This window comes from Spea bombifrons, chromosome 11 (assembly GCF_027358695.1).
Source record: "Spea bombifrons isolate aSpeBom1 chromosome 11, aSpeBom1.2.pri, whole genome shotgun sequence".
Lineage (NCBI taxonomy): Eukaryota > Metazoa > Chordata > Amphibia > Anura > Pelobatidae > Spea > Spea bombifrons.
This window is the reverse complement of record NC_071097.1, coordinates 32,192,508-32,220,192: the sequence shown is the minus strand read 5'-3', so window position 1 is coordinate 32,220,192 and position 27,685 is coordinate 32,192,508. Positions and strand designations below refer to the sequence as shown.

Below are 27,685 nucleotides of genomic sequence, written 5' to 3'. Positions count from 1 at the left end.
TATTATGAGATTCATTGGAGTTGGAACAATGCGTCGCGCTGTACAAATTGCAAATGAATGAAAAATATATAACAGCTGTGATATCAGTTGCTATCGTAAAAAAAAGGTGAAGGACCAAAGGAACTGGGGTGAAGAAAAATGGCAGCAGGTTCTCTGGACTCATAGGCCAGAATTTGAAATATTTGGCTGCGGCAGAAGGAAGTTTGTTCTTCGAAAGGCTGGAAAACGGTACAAGAATGAGTGTTAGCAGGCGAAGCAAATGGAGTTGGGGATTTGGTCAGAATTAATGGTCTCTTCTATGCTGAGAAATACAGGCAGATACTTATCCATCACTCAATACCATCGGCCCCATATTGGAAGCATCAGAAGCCCCCCAAACATATAACCACAGCCATTAAGAACTATCATAAGGAACAAGGAGTAATGGAAGTGATGGTATATTATATATTTAATATATAATATATAATATATTGTATATATATATATATATATATATATATATATATATATATATATATATGATATAATAACTTTTCTGAAGGACAATGGGGAACAAGAAGACTTACAAGAACTAGCTGGAAATAAAAAAAAAACACAGGGAGAAATATGTTTCCAAACAGGTTTGCAAGTGCTGCTTGGAGAAATAAATATGTCTTGAAATATTAATATTTTCATGACTTTTTATGAACTCATTAAGATAAAGAGGAATGTGCACACTCTGTTTTCCATGGCAAGTTAGATTTACTGTATATAAACGTCAGAAATAAAGTAGAACTTTTTTAGCAATAATAATAAACATAAAAATTCGCAGTAAAAAGTCGCACAAGTCTGAGGACTGGAAATTCACTGAAACAACACTAAACCGGAACTTGGGAGCCTCGGATCTGAACACGAATCCATTCTTTGCTCAAGTGTTTTTAATTATTCATTATTTAATAAGAATTTGTAGGTGCATAAAAATGGAAATAATGATGGCGCAGGAAGCGTTCTTATTAAATGAGGCTTGTAACTATGGTTTTTAAAATAGAAGGTGATAAAGCATTTTTTTTTTCATGGAAAGGAAGAAATATTTGAAAAGACATCTTGAAAGCTTGTCTAATCTTACATCTTATTCTGCATTGGCTCAATAAAAGGAGTCACCTTTAACTAAAGACTCTTTAAAAAAAACTCTAAAAAATACATTTTTTCTTTGGCTAATATGGCTAGATCCATTTTCCTGTATATATATATTTATACTATGTGGACAAAAGTATTGGGACGCCTGACCATTACACCAACAGGGACTTTGATGACATCACATTCTAAAAACATAGACATTAATATGTAGTTGGTCCCCCCTTTGCAGCTATAACAGCTTCCACTCTTCTGGGAAGGCTTTCCACAAGATTTTGGGGAGTTTCTATGGGAATTGGAGCCCATTCATCCAGTAGAGCGTTTGTGAGGTCAGACACTGATGTTGGATGAGGAGGTCCAGCTCGCAATCTCCGTTCCAATTCATCCCAAAAGTGTTCGATGGGGTTGAGGTCGGCGCTCTGTGCGGCCGGTCAAGTTCTTCCACCCCAAACTCATCCAACCGTGTCTTTATGGAGCTTGCTTTGTGAGCCGGGGCTGGAATAGAAAAGGTCCTTCCCCAAACGGGTGGCATAAAGATGGAAGCAGAGCATCGATCAAAATGGGAATTTCTGTGGTCTAAGCTAGCAGGAAATCATAATTTACCTGGCAAGAAAGGGAAAAGTTGTCTCTTTTAGATAATATCCTGGGAAGAATGTTTTCATCTTGGGACTGTTATTGGGCCAGCTTGGTCGTTAGTAAACTACGCTCATTAAAACACTTTAATTTTTTCAGAGATTCTGTCACGCATGTTGTGGCTGAGAACAATTCTGGTCCCGAAGTTTTGGAATGGCTGGAATCCAAGAAGCTCAGCAACAAAATCCAATTCCAGATCCTGGATATCTCTTGGTTTACAGAATGCATGGGGGCCGGGGGCCCTGTTGAAATACAAAGCAGACACCTGCTAAGGGTAAGATCATTCTTCTGAGATGGAACAATGGTTGCATTTTGTTACGGTGCCCCCCAACCCAAATATTAAACCAAAAATATATCAAAGGGGGAATTTTGAGGGTGAATTTTCAAACAAAACGTGGTTTTGGTGAAACATTAAGGAGCGTCAACAGTAGAAAACCTTTCCTACAAGGAGAGTGCTGTATAATTACATTTTCAGTTTAGTTTCAAGGAGTCTCGCCAGCTCTCAGGGGTTGACCTTACGTCATGCATAATGAAGTGGGTAAATCTCATACAAACACCCAAAAAAGCTTGTCTAAAACGGCATATTAATTGATCATCGACTTATCGAGGTGTCAGCTCCACATTAACGCATTCAACTTTTTTTTGTGTGTCTATTTCCACCTTATGTGTGACTTCTCTTGTTCTTCTTCGCAAGCTTTGTCTGTATGTCTCTTTCTATTTATAAACCCTCTTTAACTAAAATTAACCTTTTTTATTACGTGGTTCCCAAACATAACATGTTTAGCAGGTAATCCACACGAATAGATATAAAATAAGCATACAGGCATAAAATATAAAAGCCATCGGCGTGTATGCGGTCTTCTTGCTCAATTGGAACGGTCTCGTTCACAGCTATTTTCACGCTTACAAAACAGCAAGAAACACAGCAGATGGAGCCCTCGCTATGGTGATCCACGGAAAGCGCTTAATGCTGCTATCGGAATACTTGTAAGATTTGCTTCGGGGGAAAATAGTTTAAATATATTAACGCGGAGGAAGAATAAAAAGCTGAAATCCTAGAAGCATTGTCCGTAAATACACGTAGACCTCTTGAGACGCCCGTAGACTGTCTTTTGTGATTCTGTAAGAGGTAGCACATGGTTCGTTGTATAACAATAAACTACAAAAAAAAATCCCATCATTAATTTAATATCTAATCTGTATTGAAAGCGTAGTTGGAGGTTCTTTTAGAAAAATGGTTGAAATAATTAGTACATCTTGAACGCTCGCAGAGAATGCCGTGGAAGTCTGGAATTGTGTTGTAATGCAAATGAAAACTGGATCTTCATTTCCCTGGAACAGCCGGCCTTATTAACATGGAAATAAGGTCAGGAGTCCCAAGCAGCGATGACAAACTCTGTCGTGGAGGTTTCGTCTTATAACATAATCTCTTGTCATGGACTGCATTGTAACTCATTGTACAGAATATAAAGAAAATGCGGTGCCGAAAATAAATAAAAATAATCTCTCTCTCTCTCCTTTCTCTCTCTCTCTCTCTCTCTCCGCCTCTCTCTCTCCCCTCCTCTCTCCCCCTCTCTCCCCCTTTTTCTCCCTATCTCTATCTCTCTCCCTCTCCTTATATATCTCCCCCTCCCCCTCTCTCCCCCTCTCTCCCCCCTCTCTCCCCCTCTCTCCCCCTTTCTCTCCCCCTTTCTCTCTCCCCCCTCACTCCCCCCTATCTCTATCTCTCTCCCTCTCCCCCTTTCTCTCCCCCTTTCTCTCTCTCCCCCTCTCTCCCACTCTCTGTCTCTCCCTCTCATGTGTTCTTGGCCCCATCTATGGAACCATGCAAGCCTGATGTTAGTCTTAGGTAGTGACCAAGGGATATCCAGCCCAGGCCTGCTCAGCTCAAACTTATGTTAACAAAAAGTAGTACATTTGGATGTGTTATGGAGTTTTGCTTCAAATAGTTCAAATTTTGTTCCTATTTCTGAATGTGGAAGAATATATAGCAAATCCTTGTGTTGCAGGACACTGTTACTGTTATAATAAACTAGTATCTCCCAGGAAAAACATTACATTATATTATTTATTTAACCCCTTCGTGGCAAAGCGAGTACATGTACGGACTCAAAATGCATTGTTTGTAATGGGATTAAGGGCAACCCATTGCCCTTAAGGGGTTAAACCTTCCTGTGAGCTACATATTGGAGGGTTAAGAAACACACATCACGTGGCCATTGCTTTACCATCACAATTTTATTAAAATGAGTTTGTTTAGAGCCTCATTACAAAGCAGCCACCGGCCAACATGGAAAAGAAAACCCGAAGAAATACTTTTATTGTCTTCTTGTGCTTGTTTCTACATCTGTTGTGTTTATTGGGAAAAATCTCAGTCCTGTCTTATAAAGATAATGGCCGGGTTAATTCATCTTAAGAGAGCAAAAATCCACAATAACAATATATTATGACAATAACGGTTAAAATGCAGATTCCTGGACAAACGGTGCAAAAATACTTTGTCGTCTATAGCTGCTTGACTACAATGCATGATTCAAGGCAGAAAAAGATGTATTTACTAGTTTGGACTCCTCATAAACCATTGAAATAAATGTCATGATAGATGGAGCTTATCAAGATGGATTAGCAACTTCTTAGCGTCCTCTACAAGCCATTATTTTGGAGGAAATTAAGGCAGTTCCTGGCAAACAATAAAGTGTCTTTTGCACAGCAAATTAGCATCAAGCAACATCAATGGCACCCTCCATGTGTGTTCCTGGATCCAGTCCGTAAAGTACAGAGTGGGTTGGACAGGTTTTAACTCTCGATAGATTATGTATGCACTGTATGTATAAACGTTTGTATGTGAGAGTGTATGTATAAGTGTGGGTTAGCATGTTTGTGTAAGTGTGTGTGTGAGTATGAATGTGTATGTGTGAGTGTGCGTTAGCATTAATGTGTATGTATAAGTGTGTGTGAGTATGAATGTGTATGTGTGAGTGTGCGTTAGCATTAATGTGTAAGTGTGTGTGTGTGTGAGTATGAATGTGTATGTGTGAGTGTGCATTAGCATTAATGTGTATGTATAAGTGTGTGAGAGCATGAATGTGTGTGGTTGTGTGCGTTAACATGAATGTGTATGTGTGTGAGCATTAATATGTGTTTGTGTGATAGGTTGTTTCTGGGATATGACATCATATCTGGTGCTCAGCATGATTCACTATTTTACAGTTTACGGAGTATCCAGAAAAGGCTTTTCTGCACATTAGCAATACTTAATTATTGCATATCCCAATGGGTATAGTGATGTACAAAGAGTATTGTATGGCAAAGCTTAAAAATACACAAAATAAATTAAGAATTAATTTTTTTATTTTACTTTAGTATTCTTCTTGTATTTAAATATAATTAGACATATATCGCTGATTAATCGTGTTACTTTAGAGTTTACAGAAACAAACTTTACAGCTTAATGCGTATGAAGATTAAAGTAAAATGTTACACGGAGCCCATTTGGAAATGACCGAACGACCCCGTTTTATTGCGTAGTTGGATTATAAGTGAATGCTATCAGCATTTTAATAGTCAAAGATTTTCTTAAGAGGCTATAAATTACATTGCAAGGATAATAAATCTTAACGGCCAGAATGTGTCATCACATGAATAATTATTTTTCTGTTCTTTGCTTTGCTGTATGATAGATGTGATTTTCTGCTGTAATTAACATATGCCGCATGTATGCTTTTAGCACCACTGTAAAGGGCACGCTTGAATATTGTTTTCAGGTTTAGCATTTGATGGAGAGATCATGTCTATACATCCTTGAATACGTTGTAACCTTGAAAGGTCACCGGAACCAATACGCATTACGGGGAATTTTCTACCAAATAATTTCTGTATATTCCCACGACGCATTTAAATGGCAATGGTCTCCTACAGCTTTTTTATCTGATTTTAATTTTAATTAGACACTAATTTTAATCAGTGGCATTGTTTTGGGCATTAACGTTGGATATACATAAGATATATATAATATTTTTCATGAGTGATTTGTTTATATAGCGCCGTCATGTTCTGCAGCACTGTCCAATGGGATACATTTAAAGTCAGGGAAGGGCTGGCACCTTGTGGCCTAGGGGGCATGCAAAGCCAAGTGGCCCCTCATCACTCACCGGACATAACATACACTTGCTCAAACACACGCACACTCACTCTAACATCCACGCACGCACTAAAACACACACTTACCTTAGACAGAGCCCGAGCTTGCCTTCAAAACAGCTCGCACATGTGCCCACTCAGACCTGCTTCCAGGAGCAGGCCGGCCCGAGTCGGACCAGCCCCGTTTGATGAATTTGGACTGGGTTGGGTAGGAATTGTCCCTCGGATCTTAAGTAATCTTCTGAAATAAGCTTCTATGAAAAGGAACAGCAAAGAGATTTATTGGTAGGAACAGTCATCCAGATCCAGATGGCTGCCTCCATAAATGCACATAAAGCATGATTCTAATATGTATGTGATGTTTTCACACCTGTAATCATTACTATGTGATTTATTTAGTGTATTCAACTGCAAAATGGCAGCTTTTGGCAATATAATAAATACGAAAAAATACATATTTAGGATAAAAAAAAATCCAGGGTTGTGTGACATGAAAAAAAAACTGCAATATAAAACAATAAATGATAATAATAATAATAAGATATAAACACATAGAAAGGCGGAAAGGATACAGAGAAACACATATAGACTGAGACACGTAGAAGAACGGCAGCTACGATACCAAAGTGTTCGGGGACAGAGGCAGCTGAGAACACGGACTGACAGCTATCAGATATTTAACTATATCAAATGCAGATTGCAGTCTGCTTTAAAGTCAGTCACAATTAAGGAAAAAGCGGTAAATACTCGGAAGCAGGAAAAAAAAGCTCTTAGCTCCCAAATGTCTCAAACAGGGACATTTTAGTTGATAGTTTAGAAACAGCTTTCTTGAATAAATAATTCAAGTCGTTATGCCGTTCCACCGAGGTTCCCACGCTACACCTACATTTGTGATTTTCTTGTACTGCTTTTTCACACTAATAATAATAATTCTGTATGCATTTAATCGGAGAAACTTTAATAATGACCTCTTTCCTAAGGTGAGGTCAAGAATGTATTTATTTTGGGTTTAAATGTTTTTAAATGATTTTAGAAGCATAGAAAATAATAGTGATGGTTGTACTGGTGCTAATGCATGTAGGGGAGCCAGTGGTATAGCTACCCTCAGAGGCACAACTAGAAACTATAGGGCCCGTTGAGGAAATTACCCAGGACCTCCTGACTTCACCAAGCAACATGTCCCACGGTGCCATCTTTGCCGCCAAACAGCATGTCTGTGCCATCTTTGCCCCAAACAGCTTGTCTGTGACATCTTTGCTCCAAATCAGCTTATCAGTGCCCCAAACAGCTTGTCTGTGCCATCCCTGCCTCCAAACTGGTTAGCATTGCCCCAAACAGCTTGTCAATGCCCCCAAATAGCCTGTCTGTGAAATGTGTGCCCCTAAACATCTTGCCTGTGCCATCCTTGCCCCCCAAACAGTTTATCAGTGCCCCAAACAGCTTATCTGTGCCATCTTTGTGCCCAAACAGCTTGTCAGTGACCCCAAACAGCTTGCCTTTCATCCTGTCTCTTTTCTCTTCTATCTTTGACCGTATCTCCAGGGGACATAACCTCCAGGGACGTCCTCTTGTCTGATCCTCGAAGGATCCGCAAATTGTACATAAAAATCCTGAGCTTTTTTGCTTCGTGGGGTGTCTGGCCTCGTTTTTATGGCTTATACGATTCGCCGAAATTCGTAACTTTTCAATTCAGACAAATACAATGCATAAATATATTAACTGCAACATTGTATCAGAGCCTGTTGTATAAAAGAGATCATTCTTTCCTACAAAAATACCCGATTCTAAGCATATGTATTTGTAATGCATTTAGTTGGTTATTTATCAGATGAACTTCATCCGTCACAAAAAAGAAGAAGTTCAATTAAATAAGGACAACAAAACGTATCTTACTGGAAAAAATGAACCTGTTACCAACAATTAATATTTATTTTTAAATACTGCTTTATCTGCTTTTCTTCGGTTGCGCAATATTCATTTCCCCTGTCCATTTGCTTGTAAAACAGTAGATTTTTATAGCACTTTCTGGAAATCCCTAAAGCAAAAGTTAAGCGCAATTTCCTCTTTAATATCTATAAATGTGGAACAGTTCCAAGAGAGGATTTAGCGCATCTAGTTAAGGTGATCTATCAGAATCCTAAAGAGGGATTTTATGGAACTGTGCCTTGATGTTAGTTAAGTGTCAGGATCATAAGCTACTTTCCTTAAAGAGGTTTAGCTGCTAGCTTCTATGGAAAGTAATGAATTACTCGAATTTTGCCTTTGGGACGTGAAAATGTGTTCTGTTTTAAAAATTATATGCTGAAAAGTCTTGTATATTTTTTTTTTAATACGTGCAAAATAGAAAAGCTTTGTGAGTTATGCGCCCATTTACAAGAAACTTGTTTTTCCTCCTCTTCTTTTAACATAGATTTCTTTTCTTTGGTTCGTGTGATAGGAGTCGTAAATTAAATCTACCAAACGTCTTTTGTAGGGCTGGAAAAAGTACATTGCTTTGAAATTATGCTAATCCTGAAACCTCTTGTGTTTTCTTCTCTGCCACCTATTTTTGCTCATTTCCATATACTTTCATGCCTTTCACACTTAAATACCCATTGCGGTGAATTATAGTATTTAAGAAGTGCTGGATTTGAACATTTCATATGTATTTTACTCCCCCCTTAAATATCCTTACTGTGTCATTTTAATCTTACTTTAATGCTTCCTGTGTTACATTCTTATTATGGCTTCAGAAGGGTCTCATTGAGGGCAATTGCATGGTAAAGGCATCAACGTGAGTGAGCAAGCAGGGCAAGCCAAGCTGGTTTCTTGATAATTCCCAGACGACACGTGGACTTCTATGGATCCTTCAAGACAAAAGAAAAACCAAATAATAGAATCCAAAGTAAATTTGGATATACCCCTGGAATGTTCAGAAACTGAGGTGTATCTCTTGTATCGAAAATAATGTGTGTTCTATCGCAGTTCACCATCGTCTCCGTAGTTAACTGATCTATACCTAGAACTTTGCCCCAGCATTGCCTCTTATAAAATGAGCTGAAGCTGAAGAGGTCAGTAGTAGCAAAAGTGGCCAGCAGAGGAAGCATTTAAAGATCGCGAGAGACAGAGTGTGCAAGAATGAGAGTGTGAAAGAGAATGTGGGCACTGGGCAATGAATTTAGCTCCTGAAACAAAAACTCCTCCCGAATTTCCAGCCGAACCGAATGGGCAGGCCACGAAATTTGTTGCCCGAAAACGGATAGGCCAAAAACCAACTGACGAATTTGTCCGATTCATTTTTTGCCCGCTTGCACATGGTTGGGGAAAAAATATTGTAAGTTTGTGGAGTGTGGAGGGAAAGGAGGATATATATATATATATATAGATAGATAGATAGATAGATAGATAGATAGATAGATAGATAGATAGATAGTGATTACAAGGATAGTTTATCCAGTAGATTACCATTCATGCTCTTTGCATGTCTTATGCAGATGTAGACCAATGGTGACCTAAAATATATTACATTTCTACGGGACTCCCAGAACTGCTTTCATCGGGTGCTTTCATACACGCTAGAAACCTACAAACTAGGGCATCTAACCTTTGGAGAACAGAGATAAAACAGCATAGAAAAAATCTTTTTTTTTAAATAATTATGTCTGCTTTTGAATATTTGTTCAAAATCTGAATTAATGTTTCAAGAACCAATGGAGGAAAATTCCGATGAATATATTAAGGTTTTCAAGGCAAGTAACACGGATATCTCAGCGTGATCTAGTACTTTGTATGCTGTAAATGTAAGTGATTGCATTTCAGCATTCACAATCCTTGTCACAGCACCGTATTGGCATTACATTTACATTTGGGTTGACTTTGGAGAGCTGCACGCCGAGCTGGGAGCATAAGACTAACATGTCAACAATTATGTTCTTTAATTCTTTTTTAAAACTCCAATTTTTGGCTGAAAGGTAAATCTAATAAAGTTTTACCTTAATGAAGTTCTCAGTAAAACATTACAGATTATTTTTACGGGAACGGAACATGTCTCTGCACATTACTCGGCTTTAAGTTTATGGTGCATTAGTTGTCTATGGAATTGACAGGTTATATGAAATATACAGATTACAGATCATAACATGCAACTAATGGACAGTATACTGTTTTCTGGTGCTAACAAGGGCCAGCCAAGGGTTTTTAATGGCCTTGCCGAAATATGTCTCTGGGGTCTCCGAAATGCAATTGCTTGTTGGCATAGCAGGGAAACTGGAGATGGCAACTTCCGCAATGCCCTAGGTAGTCATCTTGAGCCAGCCATGGTACCCATCTCAATCAATCAAGTAACATGTGATGACCATATGCCTTAACTAAAAACCTGTCCTGAATGCTAAAAATCCCATGGAAAGCATGATGAAAACCACCCAAACCAAAAAGTCAAATCCAAGTAGGGAGAGGAAGAGGACCATCTATGAATCCAGCCAAAGGTCAAGGTCAAGCAAATGGGCAGAGATGTCAGGGGCAAGCTAGAAGTAACGATTAGAGGATCACCCCAAGCAACATTAAATGCCATGGAGTAACACCAAATGCAGAGCAATGGTTACAAAGAAAATCCAGGTTTAAGTAATATTTTAAGCTTGAGAAACATTGCCTGTTGTCATAGCATAAAAGTCTCTTAAAGACACTTAAGTAACTTATATTGGGAAGCAAATGTCTCATAGAGGACAATAATACTGATTTAAAATATAATGTTAATTCATAATGTTACTGGAGCTGCAGCTTCTCCTAAAGGCAATTGATTTTGTGTTTTTAAAGATGCTTATTAACCCCTTAAGGACAATGGGCGGTCCTTAAACCCATTGAAAACAATGCATGTACATGTACGGGCTCTGTCATTAAGGGGTTAAAGTTACAAATGGACCCCAGTCTTTCCTTTTTATGGACATCACAGCTCGTTATGCGAATCCTTGCTACAATTTAACACAAAACAAGTTCATCCTCCTTAAATAAAGCCACGCATGCAAGTGTTTTCCATTATGGAATTACTTTATCACTTTGCCCTTGAATGATGACCTTGAATCTGTGCAAGATACAGTTAAGTTGTTTTAATTTAGTACTTTCTTCTTCTAAAGGTCAGCTTTTTTTATTTATGCAACGTATCCCGCATTTTCTCTCTCCTGCTTTATGACTGTTATTTTAGAAGGTTATAATTTTAATCATTTTTCCCCAGTATATGTGAAGATTTGTTCGGAATTCTTTGATCTTCACTAAATTATCATTGTTGCTTTTGTACCAAAGCAGCATGTAGCCATGAGTAATATCCATAATATAGTTTATTACTCAGATTTGAAGTGCCCCTTAAGGGGTTTTTGTTATTTCTCATCCATTTATTAGCAAAAAGGTTTTACCTTCGTGATTTTCTGCATGATTAGATTGCCTTTAGCCAAATACAGAAACCTATACCAAATGCTCTTATTTTCCAGAAACTTGCAAAACTTGTTTTGCAGAAAGATTGTTCACTCGTATGTGTTTCTTGCTGATAATACGATTAGAAAAGAAATTTTTACGGTACAGATCAGCATACATTTAATCCTTGGAATCATTATTTTTGGTCGCAGCGCCGGTCTTTGAATAAGCTCTTGTTAAATAGATTTTTTTTTTAATTGGATGTTTAAAAAATGGGAAAAAAAGGCAAAAAGTATTAAAAAAGAACTTGACACAAAGTTTAGAGCTTTATACGCTGTCGATAAACATCTTTTTAAATCTTCATGGATCTTACAAAACATAAATATATATATTTATATATTATATTCACAACATGGTTTATGTCAAAGCCAGTATATGTACGGGCTCAAAATGCATTGTTTTCAATGGGTTAAGGGACCGCCCATTGTCCTTAAGGGGTTAATATGGTAGTATATTTTGTTTTTTACTGCAATCATACCAGCACCTCACTGATTAGTTAATAAATCCAAATGCATGCACTGAAATATGATGTCATACCTTGTCATAAAGAAGCAGATGGGGTGTATTCAAGCAACGTTGGCAGGACTGTTTCCGGTAGAGCTGTGGTTTCAAATCATTGACTTTACGATACATTGTAACAGTGGCCTAAACCTGGGCAACACCAACCGTTGCACCTCCCTGTTTGTTAAGAATGTGCGGCACCAGATGACAACAAACTATGGAGACGGTGCCAACACAGGATAGTTTTCCATAGTGTTAATAGGCCGGTTGGGTAGATGATCTCCCTTTTAAACAGCCCGTTGAGCAATAACCCTATAGTAAGACCGATCATCCAAGAGGGCAATGGCTCCCTGTTATGTGGCCATCCTAGGGCTAGTCCACCTAAGCCAGAATATGCCACTGCATTGTAAAGGTCCAACCTGTAGCAGGAAGAGCTTGGCAGGCCCAGTACCGTGTATAGTTAAACCAATGGGATTTCTTCTTCTTTTTTTTTCTTCTTCCTCCTACTCCTCCTCCTCTTCTTCTTCTTCTTCCGTCTTCTTCCTTCTTCTTCTTCCTTCTTCTTCTTCCTCCTTCTTCTTTTTCCTTCTTCCTTCTTCTTTTTCCTTCTTCTTTTTTCTTCTTTTTTCTTCTTCTTCTTTTTCTTCCTCCTCATCTTCTTATTCTTTTTCTTCTTCTTGTTGTTGTTGTTGTTCTTCTTCTTCTTCTTCCTTCTCTTAACATTTCCCTTCCTTTGAAAGGTACTTCCCTCCCTTTGTTTTAACCCTTTATGTATTCTTGCCTTTTCACCAATCAAGCACCTAATTTTTCCTCCATGAGAACCAAGGTCCTATAAAACCATGTCTTTTTTTTTTTTTTTTCAAAATGGCAGCTCTATACAGTATTTGATTGGCTAGTTTGTCAATTGGAAGCACCAGGGTATGTTTTATGAACAATTATCACCGGCTATTTTAGCGGCTGTTTCCTTAGAATTCATCATTCTTGAAAACATCTGCTGTTAATTATTCACAAGGATGGGTCAATAATGACTTAACAATGTACTGGATATTAAAAACCGTCCTTGTTTCCAACGTGTTACTCTCTCTCGAGCTACTTTTTAAATAATAAAATATGCCACCTTTCAAATCTCCAGCAGGAATGTATTGAAACACAATCAGTGCCGATTCTTCTACCGCGCAAATAAAGCTAATTGCATAAAATTGCAGACCTCTCGGGTTTGGACCACGGGGATTATAATTGTAGTTATTCTTTTTTTCATCCAAGATTAGTTTTCTGTAAAATGTAAAGCAGGCATCTGTGAATTCCAGTATAGAAGGGTGAAAAAAAGCTTGATATTCTTTTCTAACATTGCAATTGTCCTTGTATGTATTTTTCCCTTCAGGTACAGAAAGATTGCTCTGCCAATTTCAATCCTCAACTGCCTTCATCATGTGTTCGCGTCTCACAATACGCGTGCCAGAGACATACAACCTTACAAGACATCAACAGAGTATTCACGGTAATAATTATTAGGTACATAAGCTTGAAAACGGCTCGAGAAGTAACGTAATAGCAGCCGGTGCTATGGAAAACAGAACGCAGCGGTTACTTTTTTTGTATGTAACAAAGTATTCCATCACGGTTTCCCAAACCATGTTTTAGCTCCGATGGCGGCTGGTTGCGTATCGAGAAATAACCGGCATCGTTGAATACGTTCTTATCGATGCTGGATGCCGGTAGCGCTTTAAAATCCACATTCCTCCCATATAACTTAATTTGTGCATTGAGTAAGATGTACTTTAAAAAGATAATTCCATGTGAAAGGTGATCTTTTGTATATTCAGCCCTAATAGTGACGTGCCGCTAATACATCTAACACATGATACAAATCTCATGGAGATAATGGGTTCCTCCAGTTTTCCTCCGCTAGTCCAATTACATTCCGATTCGCCTCTGGTCGATAGGTGATGTTTTATTTGAACAACATCAAATTCTGTTTCTTTTCAAACGTCTACTTATTACGCTTATCCAACTCGTTTTGCTATTATTGAGTCCCCGGAGGAGGGTCTGATTCAGCCGCAGATAATCGTTAAGATTACTACTTTGGGGAGTCTCGTGCTTTGGCGAGAAGCTGTCAAAGAACTTGGTATGCAAAGCTGATAAACGCGTTCCAGACTGGGATATTGAGGTCACAACATGCGTGGCTTGTTCCACAAATAAATACTGATTTATATAGACAAGAGCAATTTTCTCATCCGGTAGTAGAAATGCTGATGGTAAATCAGTTTAGAATTCCGCTGTGTACTTTCGATTCGTTATTATGGTATGGTAATTGTTTTATTCAGAAATGTTTTTTTTTTTCTTCCAATGTTGGTTGCCATTGCGAAGGCGCTGAATTGGCCCGGAATTAAAACATAGATAAAAAAAAAAAAAATTGCAGAAATTACCATATCTGTTCCAAGTCCAATGGACGTTTCAATTCAAAATCATCTCCAATATAAAATTGCTTCTATAGGGGAGCACTCTGATAAAGCATAACAGGGGTGGACTGGCAATGACTAGCCGGCCCTGGCACTTTAAGGCCAGCAGCCATCTGATGATATAAATGTGGACGATGGCAGGCTATGCCCGACTACATGCTGCAGGACCCGATCTGCTCCTGAGTGGGGTGCTATCGGCCATACCTGGGAACTTCCTAGGGTAGGTTATTTGGAGCTCTTCATCTTCCGGGGGATTGGTCTCACAAATGGCTGCGACTAGTCATGCATAGGGGCACAGGGTAAGCCCTAGATGCCTTTATTGGGAGGCAACTTGGCAGGGAGATGGTAGACCATGTGGAAGGAGTTAGTGTGCCCAAACACCGCTCTCCCCTGGCCAGAGAACGAACAAACTGACTCAGGGAAGCAGAGCTTCACCCAGAGACTCCGAGTCAAACTCGGAGAACCCACAGCAACTCTAGTGGATGTTTAGCCTCGACCAATCACCTTCCTGTGACCTCTTTGTTCAAAAACCACTCAACTTTACGGACTATTCTTTTCACCCCTGGATGCCAGAAATTAGTATAAATAAGAAGGACATGCCCGCTCCGGATATAAATTACACACATACATAAATGTTACATCACAAGCATTCCATTACTACACATATACACAGAAACCGTGACACTAGCGAGGCTGAGTACAAGAAGCATTAACACCGTAGCAACCTTTTCCCTCTTGAAATCATGAGCGCACTACTCTCTGGGCATATGTACGCTCGTTATTCATCAGCGCTGGACGTAGAGAGATCCCTGCATTCTGTGTCGACGCTCTTGGCAGACGTTCTGGCCACGTTTCGTTATTTTCATGCTTTAGCTGATTCGCCACAGCTGGGATCCTCGCTGTCTATAAATTCAGAAATATTTCCGTAGTCTGGTCCCTGGCTTTAGGCAGAAAGGTTACAGATGCTCAATCCACTATCATGGCCGCTGCTTCTGTTTTCCATCACATTTCAAATTGCCTGGCCCAGCTGCTCGTCCACGGATATCAGTCCGGCTAGTGCTTTATATATTTTCTTTTTTTACGTTTGTTCATTTATTCTTGCTAGCTTCTATATCTATATATTAATTATCATTATTTTAATGTATCTTTACGTGATATTTCTTGAAGAACCCGCATTATATAGCGGGGCATCTTACCTCTATATCCACAAACAGTCTGCGTTTTAAGTCTAGACATGGCTGACAGCTGATGGTTTAATCATTCCAGTCGTTCATCCAACTGGCCTAATAAGCTGTCATGGACGTTATTGTCTGCGTTTGGATCCAGAGTGTGTGAAACAAACAGGGACTGATTTACCTACCTGGTGGACATAGAGGTGTGGGGGCAGTTTGTATGGTTTTACTTTTTTTTTTTTTAAACTTTTTCTTGTATATCTGATAAAAATACCTACCCTTTCAATCCCTCAGGGGAGGGATGGAGGGAGGGATGGAGGGAGGGATGGAGGGAGGGATGGAGGGAGGGAGGGAGGGAGGGAGGGAGGGAGGGATGGAGGGATGGAGGGATGGAGTCCATTCCTCCCTTAGGGGGCTTATTGAACCCCATGTCCCTAGCATCTTCTTGTCTGAGTGGCAAGAAAAGCCCCCCTAGTTAAGGAGAGCCTAGCATCTTCTTGTCTGAGTGGCAAGAAAAGCCCCCCCTAGTTAAGGAGAGTAACTAATATAGACTTAGACACCGCTGCACTACTATGGAGGGGGGCAGAAGAGGCAGGGGGGGTGGTGTAGTTTGAAGGGGCAGAGGGGGGTGTAGTTTGAAGGGGCAGAGGGGGGTGTAGTTTGAAGGGGCAGAGGGGGGAGTGTAGTTTGAAGGGGCAGAGGGGGGTGTAGTTTGAAGGGGCAGAGGGGGGGTGTAGTTTGAAGGGGCAGAGGGGGGGTGTAGTTTGAAGGGGCAGAAGGGGGGTGTAGTTTGAAGGGGCAGGGGGGGTATAGTTTGAAGGGGCAGAGGGGGATGTAGTTTGAAGGGGCAGGGGGGTGTAGTTTGAAGGGGCAGAGGGGGGGTGTAGTTTGAAGGGACAGAGGGGGGGTAGTGAGGGGGGGCGCCAGAGGAGTAGTCCGCACAGGGCGCCACAACGCCTAAGGCCGGCTCTGCATATATATATATACTTTGAGTTTAATACATAGAATGGGTGCATCAGGATCAATGCTTTGGTAATGATGTTTATTATGGACGTAGATATAAATGAGCTTTCCTTAAAACATTACGCCCTTTAAATGTAGGAATAAAAGATGTCTAAAGAAAAGTCCCGGATTAGCATTGCCCTGTGGAAGGTGACAAATTACAGCCGCTGAAAAGGTTACTCTTCCCTTCACCTGTGAGACAGTGATTCATATCACGGAACTCCGGACCGCCTGGTGCTTGTAAAACATATGTTTACGATAGTAAAGGTGAAGCATCAGGGTAATATGTATTCCTGCCTCTCGCCCAGGTATCTGCACTTCTCTGTATCGCTCTCTTAAATATATATTCTATGCTTAAGAGATCAGTGTGAGTCCCGAAACAGCAAAATGTGTGCAAAAGGTGCTCAAAAAGTATAATAATCTCTAATCCAGACATATCGGTAACAAAAAACATAACTAAAACGCTCAATGGGCCAAATAGCTCTCATCCGCAGCCTCATTTTTTATATCTTTTTTTTTTCTCACTAATTGTAAGTCATTTTTACACGCACGTAAGCACGGTAAAAATTGTTATTTGCTTTAATTCTCATTTTTAGGATGCGCTCGAAATTCTGGCCGAAAATTTTGAATTCTGTGAAAATAAAGAACAGTGCGCAAAGTTTCTAAGAGCGTCGTCTATTTTGAAATATCTTCCTTTCCCGGTGGTAACAATGAACGATTTGGAAGGGCTGCCTCTGTTAGAGAAAGAGGTGAAAAGTATTATTGAGGTAATGATACATCATAGATTAGGTTACTTTGTGATGTCAAGTGTGTGATATATTTTCTGAAATGTCATACATTTATACAAAATAATAATAAAAAATATAAAAAAATAATAATAAAGCTCTCTTATAGATCTATCGAAACATTACGTGTAATATGTTTATTTTTACTTGTTTTTTTATGTCTATCATTCATATGTACACGAAAACCCAAAATTGTGATAATCCTATTTTTCACTGGAACTATAGTTTTTTTTTAAATTCATTTAAGTTAATTTAAGTTTTTCAATACTTAAAATGCCAAACAGGACAACAGTCAATTGTTTACTGTATGATGGTTCTAATCCATATCAGGTGCCAGAGAAAAAAAAACATATAGACAAAAATGTTTACTAATTTTAGCAAATTTAAATAAATCTAGTAATAAATTGCGTAAATGTCATTTATTGAAAATGATAAGAATGTGTATATTTTTATTTGGGTATATACTACACTTTTTACTAAGGTGCTGTTTTCATGCATAGGAAATTCTTGAAGATGGGAAGTGCTCCACGGTCCAAGAGGTGACCAACGGGGAGCGTTATAAAGCATTTAAGGTATTTTTAAAGGCATTTAGTTTTGTTTCTTTTTCCGCTACACAAAATTATTTTAGCATGAATAAAATAACACAAACAATAAGAAAGACACAATTTTGATACATAGTAAAAACTCTGCATAAGTTTACAGCCTATGACTTAGAAATATACAGATCAGGGAAGGCCTAATGACCCCAGGCTTAAGGGTCAACAACTAGTAATAAAGTAGCCAAAACTACATTTGGCAGACAACATACGATACACTCCCACGTAAAAGGGATTCATGTTAAACAGAGCACAGTAAGGATCCAGTCATAGTGGAGAAGATGTTATGCTATACACCCTGGTGGTCATATGAGGAATGACAACTAAACCTCCCAAATATGTTTCAGGTCATGGACTAAAATAATGAAATAGAGTAGTGCATGTGGCTATTGCTCCCCTGCCTAAAGCCCACCTAATGGAAATCTTTACCTGAAGTTCCAGATGTCTCATCCAGGGTAGATTAAACTACATTGATATTTATAAACAGAGTTTATATACAGCACTAGTCACGGTTTGCCAACATTTTCCCATTATAAATAAGAAATAATCAGTCTTCCAGCCCAAAGCCTTTTTATCATGCTTCGCGGAGGCTGTTTTTTTTAGTGGTATATACACGGCCACTAGGTGGCGCCACATGGGACAAAAGAGATGGGGCTTAACATCAGTCCTACAGCCATAAACACTTAACTCGACTGCACATGTCACGCTTTCAAGTTATTTCATCTTTTTCAGAGAATCCCATGAGTTTTCCTATAAGGTCAAGCGGTTTTATGTCTACTTTTAATGTTTAATCAGCCACCTTTCTTTTCCAGAAGGCTAGAATCAAGACGTCTCCCGCTGGAAATGAATCAGTCCTTTTTAAACATATGTAATTACTGTTTAAGCATAAGTCCATTTTTTTCTCGCGAAAGTTAACTTTCCAGTGTTCTGTATGAAAATTCAAAATGCTGGCTTTCAGCGGCTTTTTCTTTTTTTCTATATTCTATAAAATATTTTATAACATCGCAGCTGAGTGCATGAAAAAATCAAAGGCGGTAGAAACCTTTCTTTTTAACCTCTATGAATGATTCATGAACATTACAGTAAATGCATTATTATGTCTAAAAAGTAATTCTGACGATGTGACCCAGTTGGGAAAATTGGTCTTAGAAAGGACAATTCCATGGGTTGCTATGGCGATAAGACCACTTTGCACCAGAGTCACCCTTTATGCAAAACCATCATTGACAGCACTTATTACAGGGCATCTGAAGGCGAATTGTATTTGGGATCGTGGCATAATGGCATTTTTAAAGAATTTATAGCTAGATTCTACCAAATGCCATATTTGTTTAATTAAAGCTTGGTCTAAAAACTGTAGGTTTATGAAAATTCATTTTGCACGATTCCGCAGCATTTTCATGATAAAAAGGAACATTTAATTATAGACTACTTCACTAAATAAATACTAAAATGATATTAATTTCTAATTTCAGATATTGCTTTAATGGAATCTATTATATGGACGATTCCATATTTTGATACAAGTATTTTCAATATCTTCCTCTATTCATCTAAAGTTAATGAAATTCCGCACGATACTTCAACCTCTTCATAACACATAGAAAATAATTACAAATAGATGATATAAATCTCGTTTAATAAAAAAGTACAAACATATATATGTAGGAATATGTTTCAAATCCTATTCAATATTAATGGATAGTGTAGTAGCCGAAATAACAGAAAAAAAAGAATTGCATTCAATGATTATTCATCATACATATTGATTCAGAGCGTAGAAATAAAACTATATCAGGTATAATATATTTTATTTCGGTACAGAAGTAACAATCTTTTGGTGCAAAAAAATGCTTTTTTGGAACCATGCCAACCGCATTTGAGAAGTACATTCATAATACAGATTGAATGTCTATTATATTGACAACATTCTTTGCTACTCTTCCAGACTCATCGATAAAGTTATGCTTAACGGGGAAATCCCATGGAAAAATATTTTTCTACATGAGTTCTGTATACTGACCCCCAGCTCTGTATATAGTAATAACCCCCAGTTCTGTATACTGACCCTCAGCGCTGTATATAGCAATAACCCCCAGTTCTGTATACTGACCCCCAGCGCTGTAGTATATAGCAATAACCCCCAGTTCTGTATACTGACCCCCAGCGCTGTATATAGTAATAACCCCCAGTTCTGTATACTGACCCCCAGTGCTGTATATAGTAATAACCCCCAGTTCTGTATACTGACCTCCAGCGCTGGATATAGTAATAACCCCCAGTTCTGTATACTGACCTCCAGTGCTGTATATAGTAATAACCCCCAGTTCTGTATACTGACCCCCAGCGCTGTATATAGTAATAACCCTCAGTTCTGTATACTGACCCCCAGCGCTGTATATGCAGAATCCCCATATTTTTTCAGTGGGGGACCCCACGAAAATGCAAAGGGACCTTTCCCCGATCATATGTAAGGGAATGCGATTGATTAACCCCTTAATGACAAAGCCCGTATGGGGCTCAAAATGCATTGTTTTCTAAGGGTTTAGGGATCGCCCATTGTCCTTAAGGGGTTAAGAGTCCCTTTAACAACCAACGTTCACTCACGGCTGTCCATGCTTCACTGGATTTTCGCTATAGAGTCCTACAGCAACAATTACAGTTATTTTATCTCGTGAATGTGATACAATGAGATTTCACATGTTTCCAAGTATTTTATAATTGGCTACATAATTACATTGCAAATGACCTATTAAAAATACAAATTGTTACATTAATTACAGATATAGCAGCTGCTATGTACAGTAAAGATTGCCCTATCCAGTTAAATTACATAGAATTACAACTGTTGATGCACATATCTGTTTATATAATATATATGAAGGAGACGATGGACAATTTAAATGCAGATCTGTCATCTTTCAGAATTTGTCTCGTTCAATTTGCCTCAATTGGCCGAAAATTGACTGCTTTTTATGCCTATATTTTATGTGTGTTTTTGTCGACTTAACATTGGTCTTGGATACATTAATGTCCCTCACCTCCACTGGACTTCCAAAGGACAATGAACTATGATGTTACAAAGTTAGAGTAACAGTTAATGCAAATATTCAGCACATCTCTCCTAAAATTTCCCCACCAACCTTTGAAAGTTACCTGGAAAAACCCACTTTTTTGGGAAAAAAATAATTGGGACAGACAATCATTCAACAGCAGAAAATGATCCCAGTAAAGGAATCTTTTACAAGATAACTTGCCCACATTACAATCAGAAGAGTCAAGAGAAATGCTTCCTAGCTTCTGGTACAAGAAGGAAAATTGCCCAAAAATGTAATTAAATTACATAGAAAGGTGTCAGAATTCCAGAGGCATACAGCCTAAATAACATCATACTATATTTTATTTCCAGTTACAAGGGTTGTCCTTACTTTAACGATACATTTTTTTAATGGCAGATTAGGTAGATTTTTTTTACATAATTTACAATAATAATAATAATAATAATAATAATAATAATAATAATAATACTATAATTTCATTATTATCTACAACATAAATAGACCAAGGCAATGGTTAAAATAGGAAATTATATTTTAATTCACTTTTAGTTATTTACAGTTTACACTATACTAAATAATGCCGTTTTCAGCTATATACAGTATGCACAATAACATAAAAAAAATTAAAAATTCATTTTTTTAAATTAAATTTGCAATAAACAAAGTATAGTCAGGATTTACAGCCAGATACACTTATACAGGAAAAGTGAGTGCAGCTGAACAATAGCCATTTTATGGATGGTTTAGATGCATAGAAAACAGCCAACGAACACCGGAAAGAGAAAAGCACTTTGATGGGGGTTATAGTTGGGGCCAGCTGTTGAGTAGAAATACGTGTTTTTCTGATTGGAACCAGTTTAAGGTTAAGAGGTCCAGTGTCAGAGACATGACATTTACTGCATAATATACAGAGGTCACTATACTGTGATCTTTTTCTTCAAATGCCACAAAGAAAGAAGAAAACTTAGAAAAAGAAACCCTAAGTTGATTTTTTTTATTTTAATTACCTACACTGAATATATCTATTTGTGTGTTTCATGTATGTATGATCTATATGGATCCTTTTACATTCTTTGCAATATTTTACATGTTCTTTAATATGGTTTTTTTATGATAGTAACCCACTCGGTGTCCCTGTATGGTAACATTTAATATATTTTTTTTTATCTTTGATATATAGAGATTTTTATGTTTTGTATGTATGCTTACATTTCTTTTTTTTTATTAACTTTTTTATTTTTTTATTTACAGTTATTTACTTCTGTGTTTGGAGTTGGTCTGAAAACGGCAGAGAAATGGTACAGAATGGGATTTCGAACCCTAGAAGAAATAAAAAACAACCAAGATATAAAGTTAACAAAAATGCAGAAATTTGGTAAATCCTTTTCAGGATTAACAATACTAAAGATTTATAGATATTTTTTCCATACATAAGGAAACTATAAAAACCCAGCATGAGGATTGATTTTGGTTAAAAAAAAAAAGTCGAAATTAGTGCTTTATCACCAAAAATATTTTAATATTTTAATATTTAAAAAAAGTTTGTTTTTAAAAATACGTTTCCCAACCATCTTTCCATTTACATTTCTGACTTTCAGGATTTCTTTATTATGACGATATTGTTAGCTTGGTATCGAAGACAGAGGCCTACGCCGTCGACAAGCTTGTAAAGGACATTGTATGGAAACTGGTTCCCGATGCTGTTGTGACTTTAACCGGTGGCTTCAGAAGGTATTCGTTTATCATATTCACGATACGCATATTTCTAGAATTTATATTTAATATACTAAATTTCTACTTTTTGATGAACTGACAATAATCTATACCATGAAAAACATAATTTGGTCTCGGGGAACATTATATTTTCTTTGGTTTCACTGCACAACTTTATTTTTCTTCTAAAGTTGTTTTTTTAAAAATATAAATATTCAGAAAATATAAAAACATCAACAATTACTACAAGGACGACGTTAGCTACTAAAATATCCTAGCAACTATAAAGTGTTATGTTTCCAAAATATAAATGTAAGGCCAACAAGGTAAAGGCATGTTATACATTATTTATAATTTACAGAATATTATCTGCAAAATGTGTTGGATATTCCTTCATGAAAATTATTTTAGGGCACAAAAAGCTAACTTTGACCCCATATCTGATAATTCTAACAGCTGGACCATTTTATGAAAAGCTGCTGTCCAATTTGGCAATTTGGAGCATACAAAATAAACATACAATAAAACCAATGATTTTCAGATTGAGTAAATTATTTTAATAATGCTGGCCGTGGCTTGCAATAAGGGGTGGGACAACTTGGAGTCTGGAGTAATAAGGCCACAAGGCCCTTCTCACTTCTATTAATGTTCCAAGGGTTGGCTGCATTATAATGTCATGAGCGGCCACTTGACACATATCACAAAGCTTCATGGTTTTCCAATGGTAGGGACGGAAAGTACCAATTTCCACCCATTTTCAACCTGCTTAGCCCACGGTTCTTAGAACAGGACAGAGGAACCATTCAGTCTGTTCCATAACAAAGGTTGTTGGATTATACTTCTATATAAAATTGTTAATTTATACTTCAAAAGGCTTGGTTGTCTGTCCAAATCATGTAAAGACGCATTGTTGATTATTATTATTATTATTATTATTATTATTATTATTATTATTATTATTATTATCTTTTATTTATATAGCGCCAACAGTTTACGCAGCGCTTAATACAATACATATATTCAAGGGGTCTGACAAGACTAGAATTGACAGACTAAGACAAACCGATACAATCTTGAGATTTGGCAATGTAAATTAATTATTAATTAATAATGATTTAATTTTTTTTGTCCACTTACTATTTGTACACAAAAACCCCATATATAATGTAATAGAGAGGCTCAAATGTAATGCCTTTACTAATAAATTATTGCATAACAATATCTAAATATATTCTAACTTTTATAAAACATGTATAGCATTTTATGTAACTGTAGAATAATACAGCCAGACTACAAAGGCAACATTTCTAATAGGCTTCTAAAAGTGTTTTTTAGGATTCTATTATTATTTTTTATTTTTTTTACAGTTCACATATAAAACTAAAAACAAAAATGTTCTCTTCAGCTCTGCTAGATGTTTCTTAGTGGCTTGAAACAAAAATTATAGTACTCAAGCGAAAGCCTGTATGTACTTAGTGAAAGAACAGCTGCATTGGGGAAATATATAATTTAGAACTGAAGAATCACCGTGTCTGACAATAAAAGAGCATTTAAAAGCCACTATTTTTATTACAGATAACTGGGTAAATAAAATAATGTTTTTATCTAAAACAAATGTACAGATTTAAAGCGATTTCAACTCAATTCATATTGCTGCAAATATTGAGGGTTATGTATAATAGATAATTTGCGTGCAATGTTGAGACAATCAGCAACAATCAGCAACTTAACGACAGGGCGTATAGATACATTAACAGGAAGGAAAGATGGCGCAGACCCCAAGAACAGGAAGTTAAAAACTGGAAACAGGAAGTTAACATGGCTGCTCCCATTGTACACTAATAATATGCTGTCTAATACAAATAGAACTTTTAGTAGATAAATTCTAAATACCATTGCAAAACGTAGAAAATGGGAAGATCTGGATTAAGCACTATCCATTTTTTTTTTGATATTTTAGTTATTTAGAAAGTATTTTACCAAAAACAATATGTTTTAGCAAGATATTTATACATAAACAAGAAAATAATGTTTCTGCCCAACTGCATGCTGCTTTTAAATGCTAAGGGCCACATATTTTAGTGTTTTTAAAGCAGAACTGATATTTTTGTTAGGTAGTCCAAATGAAATTGATGCAATATGGCCTTCTCGATTTGTGAAATTGAGTAGAAAAGTAGTAGAAAAAGGCACATCCTTTGACAAACTTTAAACACAAAAAGGTGAAAGAAATGTAAACATTATTGAAAAAAAAATATATAAATTGTGTCGTGGAACAGAAAATGGCAACACAATTTCCTTCGATTCTGTAGCATTTAGATATTACTGTTCTGGTCCCACTGTATTCCTTTTAGTGGACCAAGTTCACAGGGCAAGACGCACGCTCACATTAGCTTCCTAGACATCATAGACATTTTGGAAATTCTTCATGTACATCTGAGATCTCCAACACCAACTCCATTACAATCACATGAAACATGTAAGCCACAAGCTACACTTTTTATTTTTTTAAATGTGTTAAAAAAACATACTTTAATCCACTAAATATACTATTCTATTATTTTTATATTATATTACGTACATACGATTTATTCTATAATACTGTCTTTTTTAAATTCTTTTTTTATATTACTTAAGTTGTTTTTTTATAGTTGTTTTAGCACAATATATATATATATATATATATATATATATACTTTAATAATTCTTTAGAATTTCATAAAAAATCTATTAATCATTGAATAATATATAGCCTTTTGTTGCTTTATTGGATACTTACAAACACCTATATTGCATTTAGTCTTCTATATCTCTATTTTTCTATATTATGTCCCGTTTACCTTTTGATTAAGAAAGATTTTATGTTTATTAAATGAATAGTTTAAGAACAGGGGACTGGCCAAGCGGAAAAAGTTCAGAAAAAATAACTCCAAACTCCTTTCATTGTACCCTGCGCCGTATGAATATTGTAATTATTTTCTGCCTTCCCGCTGAGGAGGGTTCCTACTGCTTATTTCATGCGCTCAGCGTGATGCCGGGAAACCTGGAAGAGCGGCTGTTAATGTATTTCCTGCAGAAAATGAATTCGTCTCCGAGTGTCCACCTTTCTTCGTGTCCAGGAACATTGGGTTAATGTATTGTAAAGCACTTAAAGTACAGCCCTTTAAATCTTTATCTCGTTGATCTCAGCATGGGTCTCATTTCGCAATGTATTTGAAAAAAAAAATTGTAGTACCAAAAAAATGAAAAAAAAAATAAAAAAATATCTCCGACACTTGGCACGAAAAAATGATGTACAAAAAAATGGGGTAAAACAAGGAAAGCTCTAAAGGTCGATTTATAGAATGTTGTTAAGGTACACAGTACATTAACCCCTTAAGGACAATGGGCGGTCCCTAAACCCATTGAAAACAATGCATTTTGAGCCCGTACATGTACAGGCTTTGTCATTAAGGGGTTAAGCTAAAGCATTTTAAGCTAACCTTTGGACGCTGTCATAAGCATCTCCGAGGTAGAATCTACATTTGAATCAAATCTATACTCAGAGGAATTTTGATGCTTTTAAAGCCCAAAGGCGAGAAAAAAAAAATCACTATTACCAAACCGGAGACCTCACTTGACATACAAAATACTTAACTCTAGTTTTAATGTTACCAGCGATTATCACACCTTTGAAAACATTCTTTTGATTTGACTTCCAAAGGAAACATGTTCCCTCTTGGATTCCGATGATTTCTCTCTGCATTACGGGGAGAATTTATAGCGGTTCCATTAAAGGCACTCTCACGGATAACGATGTCTGAGTCTGGAATGCAGAAAAAGCGCCTGCATTTATGTTAAAAAAAAAAAAAAAAAAAAAAAGACTATGCCCTAACCATGTATTGAACCTACGCTTAATTTAAATACAATTAAATTAGGATGATAGATAGCTTTTAGATCATCCATTATTCTACAGTAAATATTTTACATATTTATGCTATTTTAATATGAAATCCGATAATTAAAATATGCATTTATGTTAAAAAAATAAAATAAAAAAAAAGACTATGCCCTAACCATGTATTGAACCTACGCTTAATTTAAATACATTTAACTAAGGATGATAGACAGCTTTTAGATCATCCTTTATGGTAAAGTAAATATTTTACATATTTATGCTATTTTAATATGAAATCCGATAATTAAAATATTATTTTTGTTCATGTTGTACGTTATCTACTGAGTTATATAGCGCCATCATATTGCACAGCGCTGTACAACGGGTAAGCAGGACAAATCAAGCGGTTCCCCGCAATATATATACCGTATTGGCTTGAATATAGGCCGCACTTTTCCCCCCCACTTTAAGTCTTTAAAGTGGGGGTGCGGCCTATATTCGGGGTCTAGCGCCCGACGCCCGGGACATGCAGTCCCGGGCGCCGGGCAGGCAGCGGGGTTAGGATACAGATCCCCCGCAGCGGTGCAGGGGACCCAGGGGACCTGCATCCTACTCTCCGATACGCTCAGACAGCCTCTACGCAACATCTTACCCGACTTACCGGAGCAGACTCCCGGGTGTCTTGCGGGGCCGGTGGGGGACATCTACGCAATACAACTTCCGGTGCCGGCACTGGATGTGCCGGCACCGGAAGTTGTATACGCGTATTGCGTAGATGTCCCCCGCCGGCCCCGCAAGACACCCGGGAGTCTGCTCCGGTAAGTCGGGGGGGGCGAGGAGGACAGTGGTAGCATATCTCGGGGGGGGGGCAGAGTGGCAGCATATCACGGGGGGGGACAGTGGCAGCATATATCGGGGGGGGACAGTGGTAGCATATCTCGGGGGGGGAGAGGACAGAGTGGCAGCATATCTCGGGGGGGGCAGAGTGGCAGCATGTTTTTTTGGTGCTTTTTTTAAAAGAAAAAAACTTTTTCTTTAAAAAAGCACCAAACTTTTAGGGGGCGGCCTATATACGGGGGCGGCCTATATCCGAGCCAATACGGTATATTTATGGAAACAAAATGTGAAGAGGCGCCTGGTCGAAAGAGCTTACAATCTAGAAGATAGTGATTGTTATACATTAGACTAGCAGCATT

General features: G+C 37.5%; 1 protein-coding gene across 1 annotated transcript in view; it reads left to right on the top strand.

Moving 5' to 3' along the window:
- Positions 1-27,685, top strand: part of DNTT (DNA nucleotidylexotransferase) — a 73,013-nt gene that overhangs the window by 2,118 nt on the left and 43,210 nt on the right. The window contains exons 2-7 of the mRNA XM_053450058.1: positions 1,846-2,020; positions 13,211-13,327; positions 17,059-17,229; positions 17,748-17,819; positions 22,154-22,277; positions 22,501-22,633. Of these exons, the coding sequence (XP_053306033.1) occupies positions 1,846-2,020; positions 13,211-13,327; positions 17,059-17,229; positions 17,748-17,819; positions 22,154-22,277; positions 22,501-22,633 (792 nt within the window). The remainder of the gene's footprint in view (positions 1-1,845; positions 2,021-13,210; positions 13,328-17,058; positions 17,230-17,747; positions 17,820-22,153; positions 22,278-22,500; positions 22,634-27,685) is intronic.